We start from the raw sequence: 25,973 nt of genomic DNA, 5'->3' as shown, positions 1-25,973 counted from the left end.
TTCCGTAGAAAAACCGACACAACCCCCCCAAGCCAATCCTACACCATGAAATACTATGATTAAATATATATATATATATATATATATATATATATATTCTTCTAATTTGCTGACTATCAATTCATGGGCACCAGGGGCTCATATTCAAATATTTATGGACCCAATGACTTTTCATTTTACATTGAATTCATCGTGTAATATGGAGACAAAAAAATAATAATAAGTGATGTGGAAGACACAACTGCGTGTGGGCCAAAACCTTGAATCAATTAGGTGCTGGTTCATGGTCCGGACGAAACAGAAATAAGCTTATTAATTGCTTGTGCTCAATTTTCTTTTTCTCTGTCGCAATCTGTTTGTTTTCAAGTAAAATTTCACATCATAATTATATCCCACTAAAATTTATCAATGACTTGCAAAACATAATTATATTACAAAAAATGTACACAGACTTGTGAAAATGCAATTTTGCCTGGCAAATGACCTGTTTCTAGTCACGGCTTGCTGTAAGGAAATAGCTTTTAGTATGATACCAAAATGGTTCTAATTTGTTCAGTGTTAATTATAATGTGATGCAATTTAATCCATTTATTTCCAATGACATGGATAAGATTTTAAAATTTTCATATATGATTAGGATTGCATATATATATATATATATATATATATATATATGCAATCCTAATCATTGCCACCTCAGAGGTGTGAAACATCCAATGATGCATATTGATTGCATGTTAGGAAACTGCAAGAAGAGAAGGACCAAATTTGCAGAGTTAGATTTGGAGAGAGAATATCATAAACAAAACAAACAAACAAACAAAAAAATTCAAGAAGTTAAACTTACACTTTTTTTTCTCTGAGAAACTGTAAAAATTTCTGGATGCTGATGTGTACGAAGTGTATGCACTACATCGGTTGAAATAGTGAAAACGTGTTTTTCAAAACACGATTTAATGATTTCAAAATTAGAACTGAGGTACACAATTTTCAAGGCTATGCAAGTAGCTGTGTGCTACAAATTATTACCAATATTTTGGAACATAGGTGAAGAATTCCTATAGATCCCACCACCTTCCATATAATAAGTTGTGACACTTTATACATTAAATTCTTATGTACATTAAAATGAATGTTTATTTAATGAGCATCACTCTATGAAAACCTTAAACGGAGTTGTTTGGCTGGAATTCACTGAGTTAAACCAAAAATTAAGAAATAAAAAACATATAAATGTACAGTATAAGACTAAGATATAGTATTTAAGTATTATTTTTTATGTTTTCTTTTTAAAATTTTGCTATATAAATTTTTTCTCATGAGATGAAAGTATTTTTTTAATTAAATAGTCACATGACTGAATTTTAAGAGAGAACTTAAAGAACAATACCTAAAGTACTGTATCTAAATTTTGTCCAAACACTTATTTACAAGTAAAATCCATCCATATCCCATTGCTATTAAAAATTTAAAACATTAAATGCCAGCAGGTAGCCAGGTAATGAGCTATTCATGCTCAAATAAAATTACCACGTCTCATTGTCCTCCTCTTTTTATTCAGCCAAAAATAAACTATCCATATTCCATAAAAATGTAGTAATAATAAACAAAATAATTTATTTACACAAACACGTAAATACAAATATTAAAATACAAAAGTTTCTCAAAAAAAAAAAAATTAAAATACAAAAAAGCAAATGCCATCATGTATTCTACAGCTCTTCTCTTTTTCTTTTATTGGATTTTTTTTTTTTTTTTTTTGTGTGTTTGCGCGCCTTTTTTGCCTTTTCCTTTGTTGGGCAAGCAAGCAAGCTAACAAGTGCGTTTCCTAGATTATCTGCTCAATCTCTTTACATTAAAAATAAAACTTTAAACTAATAACAAAATCAAGATAAAATTTACCGCAATTCCTAAAGCATTGTACCTTAAATTTTTCAATCAAATTCAATCCTATGATTTATCAATCATCTGAACATTTTGCAAAATCATATAGTTAAATTTAATTTTAAAAATTTTAAGGTACATCACTTTAAGTAATTGTACATAAATTTTATCATATTAAAATTAAAAATAAATAAAAAATTAAAAAAAAAAAGTCAAACTGAGATAGATGATGATCCGGGAAGAACCTTTAGAAAGGAGGGAAGGTCCGACCCAAGCTACCAACACTAGCCCAGAATCCGACCAAATCTTTCCTGTAGGGCAAATATGTCTTTCTCTTATCCCTCTCCATGCTTTCCCTCTTCCTCCCATAAAACACTTCATGCGCAGACGACACCGTTTGTTCCTTCTCCTTCTTCTTCTTCTTCTTAACCGCCACCACTTTCTTTATTTCCTTCGAATTCGAATTCGAATTCTCTTCCTCAAAGCTATTATTACTATTACTAATCTCTTCCTCCTTGTTCTTCGGAGTCAAAAACACAAACGAGTCCTTCCCTTCACTATTACTCCTTCGAAGCAAATTCATAAGCCTCCAACGTTTGGAAGAAGAAGACTTAGTATTAGACGAGGTTGTTGTCCCAGTTGAATTGCTTTTCTTGCATTGGCTCGGTGAGGCAGCTGCGGCTATAGCTTTTGGTGAGCTGTTACTCTGTGGGGTCCACACACAGTATGTACCAGGTGGGACCCCTTCCAGCTCATCCACCTCGGACGACGACGAAGAGTACGACGTCGGATCGTGTTCCTCGCTGAACAGCTTCTTTAGCGGAATCCGAAGACACCGCACATCCTCACCTTCTTCTTCTCCTTCTCCTTCTCCTTCTCCTTCTCTGTTCTTCAAATCATGGCCGTCCGTAATTTGTTGACTTTTGGTTGGGTTCTGATCAGACAGAAGGAGGTCGCGATTGAACACCGGGAAAACCGGACCGATCTGACCGTCCAACACGACCACGTCGTCCTCGGCTTTACGAACGGACACGAACTCGAACTCCTCGTTTTCCTCGAACGCTCCCCCATCATCGTGATCACGATGATCAAACTCGAGGGTCACTTTAGCGGCTACGTCCGCGAGTTTATCAGAAGAGTAGCTATTGAAGCTTGGACACACCGAAAGTTCCCAACTTTCTTCTTGCATTTGAACCCTCTTTCACACCCTTCTTCTGCTTCTTCTTATTAAGCTTTTTTCTGGGTTAATTAATAGGGGGGGTTAGTATTTTGTTTGTCTGTGAATATTTGTGATGGTTGGGTTTCTTTTTTTTCTTCCTTTTTTCCCGTTTAGGATTTTTTGGGAATGAAAACATAAAGTGGGGATCTTATAAATATGGGAGGTGGGTATGGTTGGCAAAGGAAATATAATAAAGGCTTATAAAAAAAAAGGTGTAGTGTTGGCGCGTGAAAATGAACCTAGATGCTACTGGTATTGGTAGTAGAAGTGGTAGAATAATAATGGTTTGACAATTTCTCATCACCTTCTTTCATACTTCTTTTACCTGATTATCACGTTAGAAACCTCATTGTGGATATGGTGATTGAGTTCACACGGATCATGTCATTTCATACCCTCTAACTCGGTTTTCTAGTTTTTGGTTAGAAATTGGGAAGAGATCGAGTGCAGTGCTCTAGTGTATTTCATCTGTTGATGACACATTATGTTGATGACACATATTATAACGGGTCCAATGTAATGGAAGCACGAGAATCTCCAATTTCAATTTTAATTAAAGTTTGAGTCTATTTGTTATATGAGTTATCTTCTCTTGTACGAGGAAAAATAGATTTCAAATCTCCCATTGTTGTAATAATTACTATAATATGTATATCTATGTATAGTGACGGGCCACAAAACATTTCCAAGCTAAATATAACAAAAAATTGAATCCAAAAATATATTATTTATATATAGCATATGTCTATAACACACTTTAACATACATTACTTCCTCATCAAACAACAAAAATATTTAGACGGAGTTATTTTTTATGTAACTCAAAATAAGTTTTTTCTTTTCATCCACGCTGTTTGTAAACTGCAAAATATCTTTTTAATTATAATGATCATAATTAATATACATTTTAGATTTATATTCTTAGCTAAACAATGTTGAGATTACACTGCCAAAATAACTAGCAGTTTTAATTATGAAAAATATACAAATTTAAATAATAAACACCAATTTAAATGTCTAAACATAAATATAGGTCAATATAAGAAAAATATAATAATAAATTATTTTTGAACAAAATAAAAAAAATAATATAACTAAAGAAAAATATTTATTTTTCATAGACGACAAACGCAATAAGGATCTTTACCTCCTAACCATGAAATTTGTAACGGTCCCTTCTTCTAATTTGTTTTCTTAAAATTAAAAAAAAAAAACCATTGCCAATATCTCTAAGCCTTCAAATGCAAAATAATTATTAAAAAAAGCGTTTTGTTTTTAGAAAATAAAGAAGACTTATTTTATTTAAATAAATGTACTTACTTAGTTACAGGAACATGAATCTAGAAAAAAATGATGCATTGATCATTTATATAAATTATGTATTTTAAAGAAAATATACCTTAAATGAAAATTGATTTAATGAGTTATATATGGTATACAAATAATTAGAGGGGGCAAAAAGAAAGCATAATTCTGCCATAAAAGTGTATATATTTATATTTATATTTTTATAAAATATATGAGAAGGAGGGGGTAATTTTAGAAACCCACCCAGCGCCCTTTCCATCCGCCATTGTGTACATATATATACACTTTTAATAAATTTATTTGTAGTCAGTAAAGTTTTTCCACGTGAACACAAGTCGTTAGGCTAAATCACATTAAATTCGTATGATCATTCTATTCTTCTCTATTTTTGTAGGGATAAAAAGAACCGAGTAGGAGTATTGAGCCCTGAGCCATACCCGATGATGCCAAGGAGTTCAAGGATGATCAAACAGTAAGATAAGCATGTAAGTTCATGGGCCAAGGACAATGACAAATAACGACGAGCAAGTGGTGTCTCCTGATGAGCCAAACTTCCTCAGGAAGCGTTGTAAAGGATCGGAACCCAGCCGCCTAGAGAATACTGTGCAAGAGGCAACCATACTTTTGAAGATGAGTTTCAGAGAAATGAGTTAACACTGAACTAAGAAATATCTGAGAAGAATGCTACTACTACCATATTAAATGTTCTGCATCTAACTAACTGGTCGTATTTATGTGAAAATGACGCCTAAACAGTATTATTTAGCCTTACAGTTGCACACAAAGTTTTCAGGAGTGCTCTGATGGGACAAGCATCTACGAGATCACTTATACAATCAACATGTGGAAGGCTGGGATTGAAAAAGAGTAGGACTATATAAAGAAAAGGCCCCCCGTAAGAAATGAGATATGAAATCACTGGAAAAACAAACAGAATTGAGAGAGAATACCTTGTACTTAGAAAAGGCTTGAGTATATACAAGAACAACTTATCTTTGGACTTGACAGAGAAGTGCCATTACCATATTGTGTTTTTCTTACTGGTTTAATCTCCTTCAATTGAGACCCATATTTGGTTTGCTGAAACGTTCTTTCTTGTAAGATCCACTCTCTAACAAATATATTATGTTGGGCTTGCTGAGCTTCCATTAATTGTTCACAAGTGAGAGGTCCAAGTGGAGGGTCCTTACAATTTTCTTTCTTGTATTTTTCTACGAAATTCTTATAAAGTTAAAGATATTATTGTACTTATAAAGGGAAAAAATGGTTCATAAGTGTTCAAAGACCAGAATTTAATCAAATAGATTTGGATTGGTTGGATTTGATTTTGGGTTTAAGATTGTGTGAATCCAAATTATTAGAATACGAAATTATAGATGCATCGGATTTTATTAATATACCTACCTTAATTATCTTTTATATATATATATATATATATATATATATATATATATATATATATATTTCAAACTCTTTAGACTGGATTTGTTCAGTATTTTGATCAATTTGGTATTTCTCAAATTTTTATTATGACTTTGGTTACCTATTTGGGTTTTTCTCGATCAAGAAAAAAAGTTAAACTTACTACCTTTGGGTTTCCCAAGTATTGAAATATATTAAAGAATATTCAATAAATAATGTTACCTCCCATAATTTTTTTTAAAAAAAAGTAATGTTACATTCATTTTCCACTGAATTAGGACCTTACATGGTTACATATATAAAGACGATCATACAAATGATCCAATTAATTTGACCCAAGGTTCTCTCCATATGAACAGAGGAGAAAACTCTTATAATTAAGCACCAATTCAAGAGTGAAAATGTATTTTCACATGTGAAATTGAAGGTTTTTTTTAAAATTTATTTATTGAGAAAGTGATATTAAAGGGATTAAAAATTTAAAACTATGCAACTAGGAGTAAATATATGTTACGATTGTCCTACCAAGAGTTTAATAACTTTCTTCTCAAAAAAGAAAAAAGAAAAAAGAGTTTAATAACTTAACGCTCTGTTTGTTTCAACAATGATGTTTTCTAAAAAATGAGTCATTTTTCAAGAAACATTTTCTATAAATTTATCTCATTTTTCAATGTTTGGTAGCAACCTCCTAACTTCTCTTATTTAGTTTACTGTGAAATAGTGTTGTTTTCCAAAAAAAAATTAATGGAAAACAATCTCTAAAAATAAGCCATACTTTTTATGTTAATCAAATATAATTTTCCTTTGACTCATCTTTTTTTATGCTACCAAACAATGCAAAATAAGGAAAACTATCTTTATACAAAGTTTTCCATCGAAACAAACAGAGCGTTAATTGGAACCTCCTCATGTTTCCAACAAAATGTTTTCAAATCCTCTTCTCCCATTATAACTAAAAAAATAAACAATACCATTATCCAAGTCAAAAAATAATGGCATCAAATTTAAAGGGACTTGTAATATAAAGCAAATTTATTATCTAAAAACCTTTAGCCATCAGTCGTACAGGGATTTAATTCCCAGTGAGAATGGTGAAATTGACAGTCGCACCCAAATACATGTTTATTAGTGAACCTTACGTCAATGTATATGTTTGTCAAATTTAAAATTTTGTTCCGTTTTTGTTTACTTTGTTGGATATAAAATTAGAAAAGGGTTTTTGATTTCTTACAAGTTTTATTTGTTGATTTTGATGTGTGAAAATTGTGGAGACAAGAAGCGTGCGTGTTTAATGCTTTAGAGAGGGAACTCGTTTTTTTTTTTTTTTTGATACGGGGAACTCGTTTTTTTAAATAAGGTAAACGACTTGGACAAATTAGTGTTTTCTTTTGCAAGGTTTTATATTGGATTTGATATACTTTTTTGGGGAATCATATTGGATATGTAAATATAATTTTTGAAACTACTAAACCCATTTTAATCGATATGCAATAAGTAAAATTGGAGATACAATTTTGTTCATACCTTATTAAAGTGGTAAATTATGATTAAAACAACATTACTATTGATATCACATTTTATATATATATTAATCACAATATTTTATGTCAAAAATTATAAATAATATAATTCTTGAACTTTTTAAAATTGATTTAGAACTTTAACCTAGTTTTAACAACTAAAGCACTTAATCTATAAGACAAGTAAGCCTCCCTAAACCGTACAAATGCACAACACCCATGCAAAAGGTTTGATTAAGATATGCCAGATTTTACTAAGTACACAAATGGAACCCAACCATACATGCTTTCCAATTATATCGATATCCAAAAAGTAAAATTGGAGATACAATTTTGACCATACATTGTTAAAGTGGTAGATTATTATTAAAACAACATTATTACTGACACCACATTAGTATATACTGACCATAACATATTATGTCAACAATTATGAATAATATAATTCTTGAACTTTTTAAAATTGATTTAGAACTTCAACCTTTTTGTTTTGTTTTAACAACTCCACCTTTCTTCTTCTTCTTCTTCTTCTTATCTCTCTCTCTCTCTCTCTCTCTGTTCTTTTTTTATCTAATGTCAAACTGCGTGTACCAATTGTTTTTCTTTTTAGTTAGTGCAAATCAAACAGTTTATGGCTTTTTGCTCTATATGACATTATGACCACACTAGAAAACAATAGCACAAGCTGCACAATAATACTTCCTTTCCATGTGGGATATGCCACTTGAGTTCATTAACACTTAAAATTTGTCTAGTTGCATCGGACGGCTCGGTTGATCTTCGAGAAGATCAAAACTTTTCCCATCAAATTCTTCTTCTTTGTTTTTTTGCTAACTTTCCCATCAAATTCAATTCAACGATTACTTTCCCACAAAATTGACATACGCATAAAGATAAGATCAAAAAACAGGTTTTGGAGTAATTAATAGGAACATGATGTTGGAAGTCCAAAATATGCATAGTCATACATAACTTTGTTCCAAACAGATTGAAATTAAAAGTGGGATTCTACAATCTAGAATAAAAACGCAGACTTTCTAGAAGAAAAATCAGGCCCAAGGATAACAGCTAATCCATGATGTTGATAGAAGAAAAACCTTGTTTGGCAAGCAAAAAATAAAAATAAAATTGGCATAGACTCCGGAGATTAACTCTTTGAAGCACAGAAATCATGCTAAGGTACATTATTATAAAATTATGATTATTAAATATATATTATAAATAAAACATTTAAGGTGGGATGTGGGTTTTATATATATTAATGACACTATGAGAGAATACCCACCACTCGTGGTTTTTAGTGGTACTATTTTATTTAATGTTTGCTTAAAATTTAATACTGTGCATACCTAAGTGCTGACATAATTTTTTGGAAACCTCCTTACAATATATATATTATAACGTGTTCGTTTTTTTTATGTTTTTATTTATATATTTGTAACAATGTGTTTTGGGACTATCTGAATCAAGAATCAATTTTGTACAAAATGTCTAACAGAATTCTAATCTAGAAACATGTTCACTTGCTTATTCTTCTTTCTTTTTTAAAAATGATGCTTTCAATAGTTTTTAAAAAAAAATGTACTTTCAAGTGACCACTGGCGGCCTGGAAAAAATTCATTATTATATATAAAATTTAAAAATTTTATGATTTTTTTACCTTAAAAAAATGTGTGACTTCCCTAAATTTTTTTAGGTCCAATATAATTAAACTTTAGACAAAGTTTAGCAACAAATTTGGTTGTAAATTAGGGCTACAACTCCACTCAATATTATTTTATTAGATATGAATTTTAACAATTCCACAATTAGATTACATTTTTTTTTTCTTAAATCCTCCATGTTTGCAAAACTTCAAGAAAATTAAAAATAAATAGCTTATGTCATCAATCAAATGTTTAATTTTTGAGTTTTTGTAATCTAAAATTATACGCAAAAAATAAGCTTATGGATCAAATAGTAAATAACATCCGATTGATATGAAATTTGACATGTGTTTAAGAACATAAAAACTTACAATTCAGCGGTTAGATTTTCAAAATATGTAGTCATGTTAATTTGTTTAGCAAAAGTTGAAGTTTTAGGCTACAACTAAGTTTGTAGTCAAATTTTGGTCCTTTTAACAATATATTAGGTCTTTACAAACAAAAAGAAAAATCTAAGAAAAATTTTATTTAACTAAAATTTTGAAAGAGATATAGCTTGCAGCATTGATAATGAGATATAACTATTTTTTTATTAAAAATTGTATAATTTAAATTTCTTAATGATCATCCTGAAAAAAAATTCCTAAAGCCATCACTGCAAGTGACATGGACACTTAACAATTGAATATAAATATAAACAAGAAAAAGTTAACAAATACCCTATGGATATTAATTTATGAAATATTTTTATAAAATTTTTACAGGAAAAAAAACTACTGATTTTTTAAACAACTTTTTATATTTTTTATTAAAAGTGGTATTAAAACTTTTTCCAAATGACCCTTTAAAAAATGCTCTAAGGACACCCATTAAAATGACTCATATAAATATCAATAGAGTAATGGGAATGATACAATTTTTTTACACGCCTTCTATGACATTTTGATGGAATTAACCATGAATTGTGATTGGTTCAACATCATTTTCACATAGATCTAATGTTAAAACTATGAATCATATTAATGAGTGCCCTTAAAACATTTGTTAATTGTTAATGAATCATTTTGAAAAAGTTTTAATACTACTTTCAAGAGAAATATAAAAAACTGTAAAAATTGTTAATTACTTTTTTGGTGTAAATGTACTTTTAATCCCTACATTTTGGTCACTACATTTTGGTTCCTATATTTTCATTTTACCACTTTTAGTTCCTAAACCAATTAACGCGTGACATTTAAATCCTTACCGTCATCCAACTAACAGAAAAAGCTTACGTGGCTGACGACATATTAAAATAATAATTAAAAAATCTATTTTGGTATTAAAAAAATGCCACATCAGTATCTAAATTAAAAAAAAAAATAATTTATTAATTTTAACTAAATGAAAAAAATTAAAAACAAAAAATCACATAAATTGAGATTTAAGTGTGTCTTGAACAAGAATACAAATCCAGATCTAACACACAAACAAAATTATTTGTCTCTCTTGGAGTCTTCTTTAAACTCAATCTTGAAATTTCTTCTTGGTTCTCATTCTAATGGCTCCCATGCCATCTTCAAAAGTAAATCAAGCCCACCCGACACAGATCAAAACACCACAATTCAAGCTTCGTTTGCATTACAACAATGCAAACAAACCAAACCCATCTTTGAATCCAAACACACTGGCCAAAGAAACCCCACACCCACAAGAACACCCAGTCGAAGTAATCGCTCGAATCCGAGACTACCCAGATCGGAAAGAAAAACCCACTTCGGTTTTGAATGTTAATTCAAACAACCATTCCATTTGGGTTCGAGCCGATTTTGGCTACCAAGACTTTAGCCTAGATGGGGTTTCTCTTTCCGAAGACCAAGACCTTGATCTCTTCTACAAGATGTTCATGGAGTCAAGAATCCACAACGTGAAGTTTGGAGAAAAATGCACCATTATGATGTACGGGCAAGAGTCACACCATGTTCAGGTGCTCGAAGCAGCTGGGGGATTGTGTACAGGTCTTTGAGGGATATTCTTGGTGGTGGTGAGGAAGAAAGCTAAATTTTTTGGGTTTATTTGTGTTTGTTTCCTAAGAAAATATAGGTTTATGGGTTTGTTGGAGATTGGTTTGTTTACTCGGTTTATGGGTTTGATTTGTGAAAATCATGTGGATTAGTGATTTGCTAGAGAATTTGGTCTTGAATGGTTGTTGTTGTTGTTTTTTTTTTATTTTTTATTTTTTTTTATTTACAATTTCTGGGTTTGTGTTCTTAGATTTGGGTTTGTGTTCTTGTTATTCTTGTTTAAGGCACTCTTAGATATCAATTCATGTGATTTTTTGTTTTTAATTTTTTTCATTTAGTTCAAATTAATTAATTAATTTTTTTTAATTTAGATGCTGATATGGTATTTTTTTTAATGCCAAAATAGATTTTTTAATTATTATTTTAATGTGTCGTTAGCCACTTCAGCTTTTTCTGTTAGTTGGGTGACGGTAAGGACTTAAATGTCATGCGTTAATTGGTTTAAGGACTAAAAATGGTCAAATGAAAATGTAGGAACCAAAATGAAAAAAAAAAAAAAAAATAAGGATTGAAAGTACATTTACGCCTACTTTTTTTGTTTATCATAAAATGTTACTAAACATAGTTTTTAAACTAATGTCTTTAGTGCATCAGTTAACTTTCCGCTAAAATTATTTATACAATCTATTCTAAAAAACAAAATCGAAGCGTTTCCTAAAAAAAAAATTTACACGGTGCACCAATCACAATATTTCAATTTAATAATTGTGCAAAATCTTATATGACTAGATTTAGTGATATGAATATACACATATAACGACCTTTGGAAATCAAATAGAAGTATAGAACTGCTACTTATTTAATATAACTAGCATTTCTTCTAGAATGATTTAGAATAATCATTTCTAACGTATTAGAAAAATATTAGGTAGTTCCACTAACATAGCATAAATTATATCAATTTGGAATGTAAACTAATAATTCTTGAAAACGACTCAAGTTATAGTTAATCTTAAATACTGTTAACAGAAAAAGCTTTTTTTCAACATTGTACCATTATCCTAAAGTATAGGAGGTCGGCTACATAAAATCTTTTATGTCATCTTTACATGTGAGTTGTGAATTCTATAGAGTTTGACCATAATTACATTATTGAACTAAGCATAGAAAATGTTAATTTTCATTTGAAATAGATTCATTTTATGATATAATTTGTTTTTTTAGAGAAGCTCATTATTATCAGATTAAGACACTAACTGATTTTTGGTATAGACAGAGATTGAACCCTAGATCTTTTATTCAACCATCCAAAGCTTTACTAGTTGAGTTAATTGGAACTCACATTTTATGATATAAATTAAACATTAATCTAAATCTGTATATGATACTTTTACATATAAAATTTTAAATAATATGATACTATATACACCGTTAGATACCGAACTTTGAACATCTCGAGCGCTTTGAAAACCCTTTGGAGGGAGCTTGAAGTCATTGCCCAAGATTGATTTGAATGTCAAAGGACTTGATACGAGGTTAATGAAGCTTAGCTAGATATCAATTATTAAATACGTTGAACATCTCTTAGTACCCAAAATTTTCAAGATTATACAGCTTAAAAAGGCCCCCACATACCTGAATTTCAGTAATGAAAATGATTTGCTGCAGTGCATTATGACCATCTTTAACATTCTGTTCCAACTCATTCATCCCTGTTGAGGACTCAAGAGGGACAAAATTCTGACTTTCTCACGCCCAACAAGTTAGCCTTTTTGTGATTCGGAAATATAGATTATTATAGATTATACGTACAACATGTTATCATTCTTTCTTTAATAATAGAATTTCAATGCTGATGTCCCTTTTGTACTCATTACTTTGCGACCAAATCTACAAACCCATTCCTAATGTTATGATGGATTACCGACCTCTATTGGTGTTAGGCAAAAAAAGATACGGTTTATTCTCTTGTATCTTTTGGAATTATACTTCATATATAAGATCATTATGCAAACAGGAAATGTAAATTGATGATCTTGCTCTTATTATCATTATTATTTTTTTGGTATAATTGATGTTAAAATTATGAGTAAGTTAGAAGCGGGGGGAATATAAAATAGAAGTTAAATTTACATGATTCAATCTAACAACTTGTTTACAGTATATAATACCTAACTTTAAGCTAAGCATAAATTAATACTAGGGTCTCGGATTACTTTATTTGCACCACAAGCGTATAGATATATGGGCTTACAATGAGTTTGGAACTCTTGGACCATAATAAGTCTTAACAAGTTTGACAAAAGGTTAGGACATACCTCTTCATTTTGAGAAAAACTAAAATATCACGTGTGTATGGTGTATATACAATTTGAGAGTTTAGAAGTAAAAGAAAAAACAAATAGGAAATTACAACAATAAAATCAAGGATATTTTGAGCACTTAAACTTTTGTAACAGTTCTATAATTTTTTTTTTTTTGGTCTCTAATATAACAAACTAGATTGAAGTGTATGTCATTGTCATATATGAAATATAGTAAAGGTTTCAATAATTTTCTAGATTGTCCATAAAATCTAGAGATGGTATAGATATTTTACCTTTTATTTTATTCTTTTTCCTTTGACAGTATCTTACTTAAGACTCACTGGTGAGCAAGTGCATCCCAAGTCAAGTGCAAACTCATGATATTGGTTTCCCAAATTTTTTTCATAAGACCTTCACATAAGTGAAACATTGCTGCTTAGTTTTTTTCCCCCAATAAAAAAGTCACTTTTTAATTAGGTATAGGACAAAACTTAGGAACAATACTTTATGTGCTATTCTTTAGGTTTTTCTCTTAAAATTTATCCATATAACTACTTAATTAAAAAATACACTTCCATCCCATAAGAAAAAATCTACATAACAAAATTTTAAAAGGATAACTTAAGGAACAACATCTAAGTATTGTACTTAAGTCTTACTCTTAAGTATATATTCAATCTACAAGCCTTTCAAATTGGCTTGAAATATAATTGGAGCTGATTTCTGTGGGCTTATCCTATTCTTAATGTTAATGGTTTGGTGTTGTTGCATTGCTAAATATGATGATAACACACACTAATACTAGAAAGTAAGCTACAACAAATGCACTGAGGAATTGGTATTCCTTACTTATAGTACATCTTTTAAAAAGGTTAAATTATTTTTGTGACCCTCTAAAGAATATTATCCTAAAATGTTGAAATTGATCCAGAAATTAGTGGGCAGTTAAATATGATGGAATAGAGATTAGGGATAGGCACCCCTTGCCTATCTTATAAGGCATTATTTATAACTTTAGATTAGACTAGGATTCTAGGAATAATACAAATTATAAAGGGATTGGGGTGCAAAATATTGACGGGGATGTTGGGTTAGACCTTGTGGTTGAAATTCCATAAACACGTTTTGTGCCATAATGGCCAGCATCATGTGATTTTCATGTCAAGGAAAATGAGAGAGGTGACCCGTGAAGTGGAGAATTATCATTTTCAATCGAGGGACCACATTGTTAATGCTTTTTAATACAGTAAGTTCCAAGCAAATTCTGTAAATTAATGTGACGTGCATAATTGCTAAAGGTCTTGTAGCTAAATTGGCACATCTCCATGCATTAAGTGTTTGAAGGTCTAGAGAAAAAAAGGTTCGAACTGTAGAATCAGCACATATTATAATTATTTCTAAAAATAAATGTAACATGCATAACCGCATGTTACTAACCTAAAAGAAGGGATATAGTGAACACGTCCGAATCATATTGTGTTCAGTGACAAGCTTCACCCTAAAAGAAGAATAAAGAGAATTTAAACTTATTTTGAGTTCATAAGTCGTCAACAAATACATTTAACGTAGAAGTTTTAAACCAAAACTCTTGAGACCCTTCATTTCAGATCTTTGAGTGGTCTAGGAAGAAAATTTAAGCAAATACTAGAAAATAAAAAAGTATACTTTTTTTGTTTATCACCAACATCGTTTTCTTTAAACAAAATACTAATCACAACGTGTCACTTTAATAGTTGTATACTTGTATCATTTGTCTTATTCCAATTTAAATGCCTCCAACCATTTCCATATTTTGGCCTTTGCAGAACAGGAAGGAGCTTGTTTTCTAGTTATTGTGGCCATAGTTAGATACTTGTAGCCAGGGGCAGAACAGATTCCAGTGTTAGGTGGGGCTCAAAATTTTTGGACAATCTGTTAATCACACGGGTAACCTTAATTAAAAAAATAAAAAAATAAATAAAATAAATAAATAAAAAATAAACAATTGCCCGGGAAAAACACCCCGGCCCCCCCCCCCCCCCCCCCAAAGAAAAAAAGTTAAATATGGTAAATTCAAATATTGAAAATGATGAGGACAAAAAAGTAACCCAAAAAAAAAAAAAATGTTAAGGAAGAAAAGTTATGTGGCTAATAAAACTGACAGGGTAAATTATATAATTTTCCCCTAATTTAGAGGTATTTCAAATTGAGTCCTAAACTTCCAACAAAATAAAAATCAAAACTCTAAACTTCCTTAACTATTTCAATTCACCCCCTTAAATAGTGATTATGAACTAAAATTAACAAAAGTATAAATGAATTGTACTTAAAAATCATCTGAATTCTAAAAGACATATCACATTAAAATCAAGCAGTATTTGGTGCCCAAAAAACAATTATTTGTTAGGGTTTCTTTGAAGTCATTTCATAAGCTAGTCTAATGCCAAAATATAAATTATGATTCACGTGGAATGATTTTTAGTGTCTAAATAAGTTCTACAAATATTAAATTTTGTAGATATTCATTATTTCATGGTTCGTAAAATTTCAATCAAGATATGAATTTTGATGATTTTACAGTCTGTAAAGCTCAAAGCGGTTCCACAGATAATAGATCACTCAATAAGAAAACATCCTATCGGTATTCTGAAAGAATATAATGCCTCAAATGTATATTCACAATGTAGATACAAGAAAGGTGCTCACGTTTAATATTTACATATTTGGGACAGTGGAAAGCAGAAAGTAACAGGTAAAACACAGGGGTTAGTGCTTTTTGAAAATTTAATAAATCAATATATTACTAATCTACATGAAAATGTGAGTGTAACCGATTCTACCTACATGCTCATTCCCAACCTATGCTTCTAACACCAACCATAACATATACAGCCACCAAATATCCCACTTCATATAAGTTAAGAAATATACTGTCCTTCATGAATTCCTCTGCATCAATGTCTTCCTGAGATGCAGTTTCTTCCTGACTTGCCTAGGTAATTCATCAGAGTTCTCAGTCTCTAAACCTTCATACTGTTTTCTTTGTATTCGGTCATGATACATTGGATAAAATCTTGTTTGGAAAGCCCTAAAGGAAAAGTAAGGCAGCAGAGTGCAAATGACAACTAAGAGGGTGACCAACCAATAGAGAACACTCGGGGCACATTCTTCCACAAAAGCCCTATATGCTGTTGTTGACATCTCTGGTGGGAGATAACCATAAATAACTAAGAATATATACCAGAAGGCAATGCTGCCCCAAATGAAGAAGTGATGGATCCAAGTGAAGTAGTTGATGGAGATTGCCATTTGGCAATTTACAGCCCATACGACACAAGTATACATTGTGACCCCGAGGACTTCATAGTCGACTACTTGGCCATCTCTCCGAAAGGCTTGTTTAGTCATTGACTTGGTTGTCAAGAAGAAGATAATTATGGAGGTTAGAATTCCATTAAACATCCAACCAATTACACGGGGCCAGCTGAAGAGAATGTTCTCGACTCCCTCCAAATATAAGAAGGGGTACTACAAACAAAGAAGCATGAAAAATAAATGGTTATTTAGGCTCCTAGATAAAGCTCTCAAGGAATGTTTAGGAACCAAAAAGGTGAAATTCTATGAATTGAGTATTTTGTTTAAGTTATACCTACTTGCCTGCATTGTTGTTTATATAGAGTCACAGTTATAAGTTGCGAGATAAATATTGAAACATTATTTTCATGTCATGATATTATTTAGGCATCCTCTAAACTTAAGTGAACCCACTGTATTTGATGTTGAAGCAATACTTGTACAGATTAAGTGTGCTTAATTTATCAATTTGAGAAACAGGAAAGAGAGATATGGGAAACAGAAGTGAGGAGGCATAACCCAAAAAGAATATTGGAAATGCAGGTATAGAATCAAGTTTGCAGAGCAAATGGTTAATGAAGAAACACCTGCGAGGAATTGTGTAAAAATGTGTAATAAGCACTACTCACTGTAAAATACATGAAGAACTTAATAAGAAACACTGAAACAGAACAACAGGAATCCCACTTCAATTGTATTCCAAAAATATAACCCGTTACAAAGCATTACATATTTCTAGCAGGTTCCACTAGAGAAATGCAAGTCAAAAACATGTTTCTTTCCAAATATCAAGAGGAGCGGACCATGCATAACATGGAAATACCCTTCATAGCAGAAAAATATTGGTGTTGGTAACTACTATTTTAGATAATGCATAGATAATAAGAACGGATTTGTTTTAACTGCTAACATTTAAGTGTAATTACCCAATGCTATGCGGCAGCTGTAATATGCTGATGTGTAAACATGATTATGCAGGCCATATGTTATGCTAAAGCTACAACAAGTTTTTTCTTATCTTTATTTGTTTCTTCCTGGGTTTCCATTAGTTCTTTTACTTTGTATATAAAGCCCAGTGAAGGGCAATGATTCTGTACCTTGAGACAAAGTTTTGCAGAAACATCCTGGTCAAAAACACCGAGAGCAATTACTGGAAGTGAGGTGAAGAAGACATTGTAAAATGACATATACCAATCATTATATGCAGGTTGACCAGAGAAAGAAGCATGGGCCTCAAACCAAAACAGAGTGAACCCAAATGCTATGTTCTTGTAGAAGAAGTAGCATATCTGCATTAACCAAACAGAAGATGATGCTGCAAGTCAACTGAAGATGAATATTTTTGTTTAATAGTTGTTTAAATCCCACATTTGCAACAAGACAGAAATAAATTTATTGGAAAACAAATCATTCCCTTCACAAGGAAACTGAAAAGCATAAGCAATAATGCAGCTTATACCCCCAATCACACCATGAAACGGGTTAGAAAGGAAAACAAGAGAAGTTTCTTAGTTTCTTCTTCCCCCACCCCAACCCCACCAAAAAAAAAAGTTGAAACAAAATTAATGAACATTGAGTACAAAGATAATGGAAGAGTGATTTTGCTTCCTCAACTTATTGATAATAGTTTTTATTTTTTGGTTTGGCCAGGGGAGGGGTGGTTGAGTTTTAAATAAATAGAAGCACTGTTTTACCATCATTGCTATTCGTCTGTAACACCAATGCCCATGTACCAGCAACAAACGTTCTAGAAAACGGAACTGAGCTATCGCAAAATCACTTGCCATCACCGCCTGCAGTTGAGAAATTTTTGGGAATCAGAAGTTGGGTCCTCAGGTTTTTTCTTAGCTTGAATCGGTCACCAAATAAAACATATGCTTTGTGTATACACAGGTTATATAAGACATACAATATCTCTGGTTTTACATGAAAACACAACCTCCGAGAGGAAAATGTTTGAACCAGTTTTATTGTCAGCAAAAGCAAAACAAAGAGAAGAAAAGGCAGTGTTTCTAATCAGAACTTCTTTTCACGTGCTCTAATTTTTTGCAACTTTTCACAAATGCAAATCAAATATAAATCATTAGTCACCAGAAATAGGCACTAAACATGTGAAACTCCAGCGTTCAGTGATTTCAACAGAGCATACATAAGCTAAAGAGGGAAAGGGGGGAAGATAAGGGATATGAGAAAAGTAATAATATGAACTCCAAACATCTGTGAAATGAAGATGCATATAAAGGAAAAGAAAAGGATGTACTGATGCAGGAAACCAAGATTTTATTTTTTAATTTGCAATTAGTTTTGTTTTTGAATTTTAATTTTGAATTTGGTTATTAATGTTGATGATTTTTAGGGATTTGATTAGAAGCTTTCCATATTAGTATAATCTCTAAAACTATTTAACTAGCACTCCTGTAATGGCGAAGACAAATGAATTTGAAAAAGTTTAATTGTTATGAGTTGAGAATGTCTCTTCCCTTGTTTCTCTTTGTTTGGTGGTGATGCCTAGGGTTTGCAGGCAGGTTCTAGGTGGTGAAGCCTAGGATTTGTTCTGTTGTTCCTTTTATTCCTCTTTTATCATTTATTTTCTACTTGTGCTGCATCATGTACACATCATATAAATAAAAATAAAAGATATGTTTACCTGCATCCCTTCAACACCACTAATCCCAACTCCAATATCAGCCTCTTGAAGCATGCCAACATCATTTGCCCCATCACCAATAGCGAGTGTTATCTTACCTGTTTCTCCTTTTACCAATCTTGTAACCTGCATATCTTATAAATTTCTATCAGATTATCCTTATGTCAGCCATAACAGTGACTAACCATTCTTAAGATACGTAGATAATTTAAACTAGCAGAAACTAGATATTAGCATGATCATAACACTTACGAGAGCTTTCTGCTTGGGCGAAGATCGGCAACATATAACAGAATCACAATTAATTGCAAGTTCAAAAAATGACTTCTCTATGTCCTTGTTTAGTGAAAAATCCAAGGATTTTCCATCAATTATTAGGCCAAAGCCACTTTCTTTTTTTGAGTTTATCTGAGACATCCCTTCTCCAATTTGCTTCCTTATGCTTTCAAGAGAAGCCTATAATAGTCAATGATTTAGAAACTTACTGCCTAAAGAATAAAAAATAAAAAATCAATGTTGTGTACTTCAAAATCTTGCACCTTTGCAATGGCCTCTTTATCCCCTTGTTTTTCCAAGGCATCAATGTCTGGTGAATCCAGAGTGATCACAATTTGTTCCATATCTTGTCTAAGTAAACTACAAGCATACCTGAAAATTTTAAAATAGTTAAAATTTGAATCTTCAACAAAAATAACATATATAATCCCTGCACCAAAATTTCTACAATACCCAATATTAACTGCTGTCTCCAACTTATCACCAGTTAATACCCATAGCCTAATTCCAGCTAGGGCAAGCTTGTAAATACATTCTGGAACCTGAATACCAGAGAGCACAATTAAAGCGAAAATAATCATATAAAATATTGAAATCAATGTTTCCAATATGAATGAGAGGATCTTTTTTTGTCTTAATGAATATTAACTTCCACTTGATATACAGTGAGACAGCAGAGAAGGCTTAAACTTAGCGAGTGCATAATTTAAAAATTAAATAATGGAACTTCAATTTTTCAATACAGACCCCCTTTTGCAGTTTGTCTTCAACGGCTGTAGCACCAAGAAGAGTCAAATTCCTTTCTATCTTATCAGCAACTTCCTCCACCAATTCATCACGCTTTGCAGTGACATATGTTTTGGTCTTTGAAAACTCCTCCTCCCATGTATTATATTCATCTTCACCAAGCTCACGGTATGCAATTACCATGATCCTTAGACCTGCTTCAGCATATTTTTTGATGTGATCCTTGGTCTGGGACTCAAACTGCCGCCCGTCTTTTGAAAGCCTTTGAAACATTACACTATAATATATGCAAATAAATTGAAATCAATTGACTCAAACTGCAACTTCATATATGTAACAATAAATCATGTATGCATAGATTTCTAACCTGTCAGCCCCCTTCGAAAGGAGCAACAACTGATTTTCTTCATTTCTTACAATCACTGACATTCTTTTGCGAGAAGTATTAAACTCTAAGACTTGTAGACGCTTGTATTTTCTGGAAAAAAGAAACCATGTTATATGCTGTGTAACAAAAATACAAAAAAAGGAAATTAAAAGAAGTCCCAAAAATAAACAGAGAGATCAATAAAAAGAAATGTACAATAACACGTGTTGCCCAAGAGTAGTATTTTGGGCGTTTGTCTTGAGATTGACCTAGATGTTGCCATGGATTTGACAGCCACAACAATGAACCCGTTTTTAAAGTTTAAAAAAAAAAAGGAGAAACAATAAAAGAATGGCCTTAAAAATATAATGATGTTTACTCAATAATACATTTACACTCATCCCCTGGCACATGTTTTCCCTTTGTCTCTCTCTATGAGGAGTCAATAAAGTTTTCGGAACTTCTCTACACATTTCTCACATATTAAACTCTTCTATTATTTTCTTCGCTCCCTCACCCCATGGTTTTTTAATCTTGTTACACAAAAAGGTCTCATAAGAGCATAAGTTTTCACCCTCAATCTGTCATCTTGACATCTCTCTAATGATTGCAAGAGCTTTAAGAAACCTTTTTCCTAACAGATCACTGAGAAAAAAATAACTTGTTACAAGTTCTTAAAGATTTATTTTTATAGATAATACGACTTCAGACATCATCAACTGCATAATCTAAATTTCTGACCTTGAGAAAAACTATCAGGTGAGTTTTGTGCTTATAGACATTATGAATTACTTTTAATGTATACTTGCAGCAGATTGAAGTTTTCAAAAGCAGAGAAAGTTGGGAAGTGTATTAATCTAAATGTGCAACCATACTGACTTTCTTCATAAACAAAAAGTTGAAAATTTCAACGTCAGAATAAAACACATGGTATCTCAAATCTTACAAAATAGAGCAATTAGATGTAATCATTAAAAGTTGTATAGGCAGCCAGCTGCATGGGAAGTGGAAACCATACATAAATGATTCTACAATGTGTTAAATAAATTTTTGCATGAGAGTGTACCTAAAACCCCTTTTTCCATTCCTAGGATCTAACTCGCGCAATGTGATGCTTGTTTGTTCTGCATTACAAAACTCAAAGCCAATCTCCTTTGCAGCTATGAGAAAGGCTGCTTCATCTGGGGACTCAGCTTCATACATAATTTCTCCTGTCTCTTCATTTTTTTCAGGAATCGCCGTGTGACATATTGCCAAGACCCAAAAGAACTTCTGTATTATTTCTGGATGGGGTTCAATAACCCACTGACCATTCATGATTCTTTTATCTCTAAAGTTGAAACCCCTAACTGACTTTCCTGAGTCCACAGCATCACCCTCATGCCCTTGAACATCATCACCAGTTTCAGGCAGTGGATCCCCCCTCCTCCTTGCCAGTGCTACCTCCCTCCTCCTTGCCAGTACCCTCTCCACTTCTGTCATACCACGGCCATAAGCAGTGCCTGCTATTGAACATTTAACAAACTCCATGGAATTACATGTCAAAGTGCCTGTTTTGTCAGACAATATAGTATCTACCTGACCAAGTTCCTCATTTAAATTAGATGTGCGTGCACGTGCTGGCTTGTCTGTTTCCTTATCATACATATCCAGATCTTGGTTAATAAAAATACTCTGTAAAACCTTTACAATCTCAATGGATATATATAAAGATATTGGAATTAGGTATCCATACAACATAAGGGCCGTCAGGAGATGAAAAAATGCAGAAAGTGATGGTCGTTTAGGGTCATAAAAGACAGTTGTATCATCTGGCCGAAGATACCACCTTCTAAGCTTTCCATCACTGAAATCTTTTTTGGTTTCAATTCCAAAAAACAAAGATCCAACAAAAGCAATCAATACCAGAGTACTGAAAAGTAAGTAGATTATCTTATCCATTTTTTTCTCAATTTTACTTCTCTTGGAAGGAGGATGTGTAGCATTCTGCATCACTTTTGTGTCATGTCCTGTAAAAATAGCAATACCAAAGACATATTCAGTATTTTTAAGCTTGGAACCTCTTAGTAGTAGCTGTTGTAAGGAAAGTGGGTATTCTTTTCCATCATACGACAAAGTTCCAATGAATGAATATAACTTTTCATTGGGGTCCTCACACTTGATCACTGCCGTAAATTCTTTAAAGAACTTTTCATCATGATGGGACGTCACATCCAAGGCATGCTTCAATTTCAAATTGGTCTCTCCATCAAGGTTCATTGTCTCAACATAACAAACCCCACCCTCATGGCTAGATGAAAGCAATACTAAATCAGCAGGGAAGTATTCATCCTTACACACCTTTACAATATCACCAACTCGAACTTTCTTCCAATTGGTCTCACAGAATGTATTATTACAACCATACACTTTGACCTTTCGATTATTTGCCTCTACATCCTGAAACCATTTTCAACATTCAGGAAGTAGCAACATAATTACAAAAAGAATAACAAAGTATAAAGGGATGGCGTAAGTGTGCGAGAAAGAGTTCCAGCAGATTGAACATTATGAAAAAATAAAATAAAAGATAAGGAGGATGCATCTTGATAAACAGGTAAGATTAGAATTAGAAGACACATCTAAAATGAATCATTACACAGACAGATAAATATGCCCTCGAAGTGATCCGTATAGAAATATCATGCTCATATAGAGAACCTGAGGCTAAAGTGGTACCTATATCTTAAATTTAATGACTTCTTAGGATGTGCAACACTTTCTGTCCTACATTTTTTTTGGAGAGTCCACCATAGAAGTTAGTGTAGAAAATAATAGATGGATGAAAGCAGTGCTCATGAAAAAATGCAATGCGAATGAACATTATGAAAGCAACTATTGAATACTTTTTGTTAATTGGTAAGGTACACACAGACACACCTAAGAGGTCTTGGTCTCATGATCTCACACTCCATATTATTATTGAAAGAGGAAGTTCCATTTGAGCTTGAGCTCATTGGCAAAAGGCAACTATTGAATACCAGAATATTTTAAGTGAGTCTGGTTGCTAAGAGTTATGTGTGTTTTCATGAGATTCAAATTAGAGTTATGAACTTATGAAAGTTATTTTTAGACATTCTAGGCCTTCAAAACAGTGGTATAAGAGATTGACAATATGGATGATCTTATGAAATACGTGAGAATATGTATTCTCTTCAACTGGTCCCCTAGAATTTTTTAATTTTTGATAAAGTACAGTTTAATTATGACATCCAATAGGTATAGTAATGTGGTTCATTCCAATCATGCGGCATCCATTTTGGTCTTAAAACAACTCTTATCTTTAAGAAGTGGTTTGATATCATGGTGTGGTTCATTACAATATTTATGACCATTACCCAACATTATTTCAGAACATTTATGGTACCACAAGTGCCAGAAATAACATACCACAACTTAATTGATAATACTTGATAAAGGAAATGTATGCCCACTATCTTGTTTATTATGAATCTCCCAATCAAGGACCCCAATGCCTTTGCACTCCTAGTCTTAATGGAAACTAGAAGAAGCCAATGCTAATTTCCCGTTTCCTTAACAAAATTTATGACCACAAACCCAATCACCCAGTTCCTCAATCCACTTCTAATGATATCAGTATATCTATTTAAAAAAAAAAATTGTTTGAACCAATGCAGAGTCTTTTTACTATAAGATGTAACACAAAACTTGACAAAAAATATTTCAGTGTGGAATAATTTGCAATAACAAGTGAATCGACATACAGAATGAAAAGTCCAAGGATATCTACAAGATTCAAAATTCAAAATAGCACAACAAATCAAAATTGATTTCAAATATTACCTGCTTTCTTCTTCTCCAATCTTCCACGCCTTCCTTTGCCATAGTAGCTCCAATCACCACTATCAATGGTGCAAGAATACTAAGAGACGAATAAGGCGCCAATGGGCTAAATGAAACACAAGCCACAACAAGAAAGTATATATTTGCAACCCTCCTAAACTGCTCAAATAAAGACTTGGGAATAAAATTAGCCGCAGAATACTTTGTAGTTGAGACATAATTTCCCCTGTAGTTCAACTTAACCGCTTCCAAATAATCAGGATCATTACAATACACTACCCTTGAGTACCCTTTCTGCCCAATTTGGGCATGGCTAGGTTCATAAATAGGGCGAAAGCATATAAATGAATAGAGTTTCCTAAAATTTATGCGCATCCTTTGCCTCCTCCCTTCTGGCGTTTGCACACCTTAACAACAAATGGATCTTTTTATTTTTCCAAGAAAACCAAACTACCCCTCACAATATCACCATCCACATTGTCATCTCTCTTATTACTTTCCAGAGCAATCACCATTCACCAAGCAACCAAACAAATCACAACTCACAACCTTCTCTAAAATTAATTTCTCATTGCTTTGCAATATAGAAATATTCACACACTCCCAATGCAAATGTCTTTAAATCAAATTCTAAAAAAAATTAAAAACCCAGAAATAGCAATTTACACCAATTCCACTGAGACAAAATTGGTGCAATCAATCAAAAATAAAAATTACAACTTGATAAGTTCGTTAGCATTTACCACAGGTTTGTCATCTATAACCAAACATAGAAAGAAAGTATGTTCTCAAAGTAAAACACCAAGCTCCATTCAATATCTCACCTACAGAACAGAATTGTTACACTCCAAACTTTGCAAGCAATATGGATAATATTCTTTGGCAAACATTAGAGTTCAGTATCTCTTAGAATTCCTTACTTTCATATGAAGTTCCAGAGAGATCTCTTTCTTGTGGGGTTTAGCTAAATTGCTGGAGAGAGAGAGAGAGAGACAGAAGTGAGGTTTGTATGAGATATATACTAGAAGAGTAGTAGCAGTAGCAGTAGCAGTAGTTAGCTTCTTTTGCCGCTTCTATAAGCAAAGCAAAAAGAAATATAAAAATAAATAAATAAAAAAGCAAAGAGAGGATAAAGTAGGAGCGAAGCAGGAGATTGTTGCCCCTGGACTGACAAAACAAGTACAAGGTGTTTCTCATGAAATCTAGTTGAAGTTCAGGTAAGACTGTAGGGAGACATTCCACCATTCTGTGCTTACGCATTGCTCATAGTGCTGGGACTTTTAGGTGTATATCTCTCTCTCTCTCTCTCTCTCTCTCTCTCTCTTAACACCCGAGTAACACGCCAAAAAAGATGGACACTAAATGAGAGGAAATTACACACACATATATATATATATGTATATATTAAAAGTAGGATTTGAAGATAAAATAAAATTTAATCTGAATTTATTT

At 32.2% G+C, this 25,973-nt stretch overlaps 2 protein-coding genes across 3 annotated transcripts; both read right to left on the bottom strand.

Annotated features, from left to right (window-relative positions):
* Positions 1-1,813: 1,813 nt before the first annotated feature.
* Positions 1,814-3,261, bottom strand: LOC142642949 (uncharacterized). The gene has a single exon (XM_075817417.1). It carries the CDS (start codon positions 3,071-3,073, stop codon positions 2,132-2,134), a length of 942 nt encoding a protein of 313 aa, XP_075673532.1. The 5' UTR covers positions 3,074-3,261; the 3' UTR covers positions 1,814-2,131.
* A 12,639-nt stretch (positions 3,262-15,900) lies between these two features.
* LOC142620710 (putative phospholipid-transporting ATPase 8) lies at positions 15,901-25,760 on the bottom strand. 2 transcript variants are annotated; one of them, XM_075794045.1, is made up of 11 exons: positions 24,522-25,759; positions 21,745-23,117; positions 20,679-20,789; positions 20,312-20,588; positions 20,018-20,106; positions 19,828-19,936; positions 19,541-19,744; positions 19,289-19,414; positions 18,336-18,434; positions 17,739-17,930; positions 15,901-16,815 (listed from the first exon to the last, which is right to left on the bottom strand). In XM_075794045.1, the coding sequence occupies exons 1-11, from the start codon at positions 24,894-24,896 to the stop codon at positions 16,225-16,227; spliced, it is 3,546 nt and encodes a 1,181-aa protein (XP_075650160.1). In that variant the 5' UTR covers positions 24,897-25,759; the 3' UTR covers positions 15,901-16,224. The 2 variants fall into 2 exon arrangements, with proteins under 2 accessions (XP_075650160.1, XP_075650153.1); XM_075794038.1 differs by having other exon boundaries at positions 19,828-20,106; positions 24,522-25,760.
* Positions 25,761-25,973: the final 213 nt, after the last annotated feature.

The sequence above is a fragment of the Castanea sativa genome, chromosome 1 (assembly GCF_040712315.1).
Source record: "Castanea sativa cultivar Marrone di Chiusa Pesio chromosome 1, ASM4071231v1".
In the NCBI taxonomy this organism is placed as follows: domain Eukaryota; kingdom Viridiplantae; phylum Streptophyta; class Magnoliopsida; order Fagales; family Fagaceae; genus Castanea; species Castanea sativa.
The sequence above is the reverse complement of the archived record's forward strand: the minus strand, read 5'-3'. Positions and strand labels throughout refer to the sequence as shown.

Coding starts and splice junctions, on each gene's coding strand:
- LOC142620710 (XM_075794038.1), bottom strand. CDS start 24,896: ATGCGCATAAATTTTAGGAAACTCTATTCATTTATATGCTTTCGCCCT. Junction 20,107..20,311: donor AAGACAAACTGCAAAAGGGG/GTCTGTATTGAA, acceptor TCTGGTATTCAG/GTTCCAGAATGTATTTACAA. Junction 16,816..17,738: donor CTGCAAAACTTTGTCTCAAG/GTACAGAATCAT, acceptor CTTTGTTTGTAG/TACCCCTTCTTATATTTGGA.
- LOC142642949 (XM_075817417.1), bottom strand. CDS start 3,073: ATGCAAGAAGAAAGTTGGGAACTTTCGGTGTGTCCAAGCTTCAATAGC.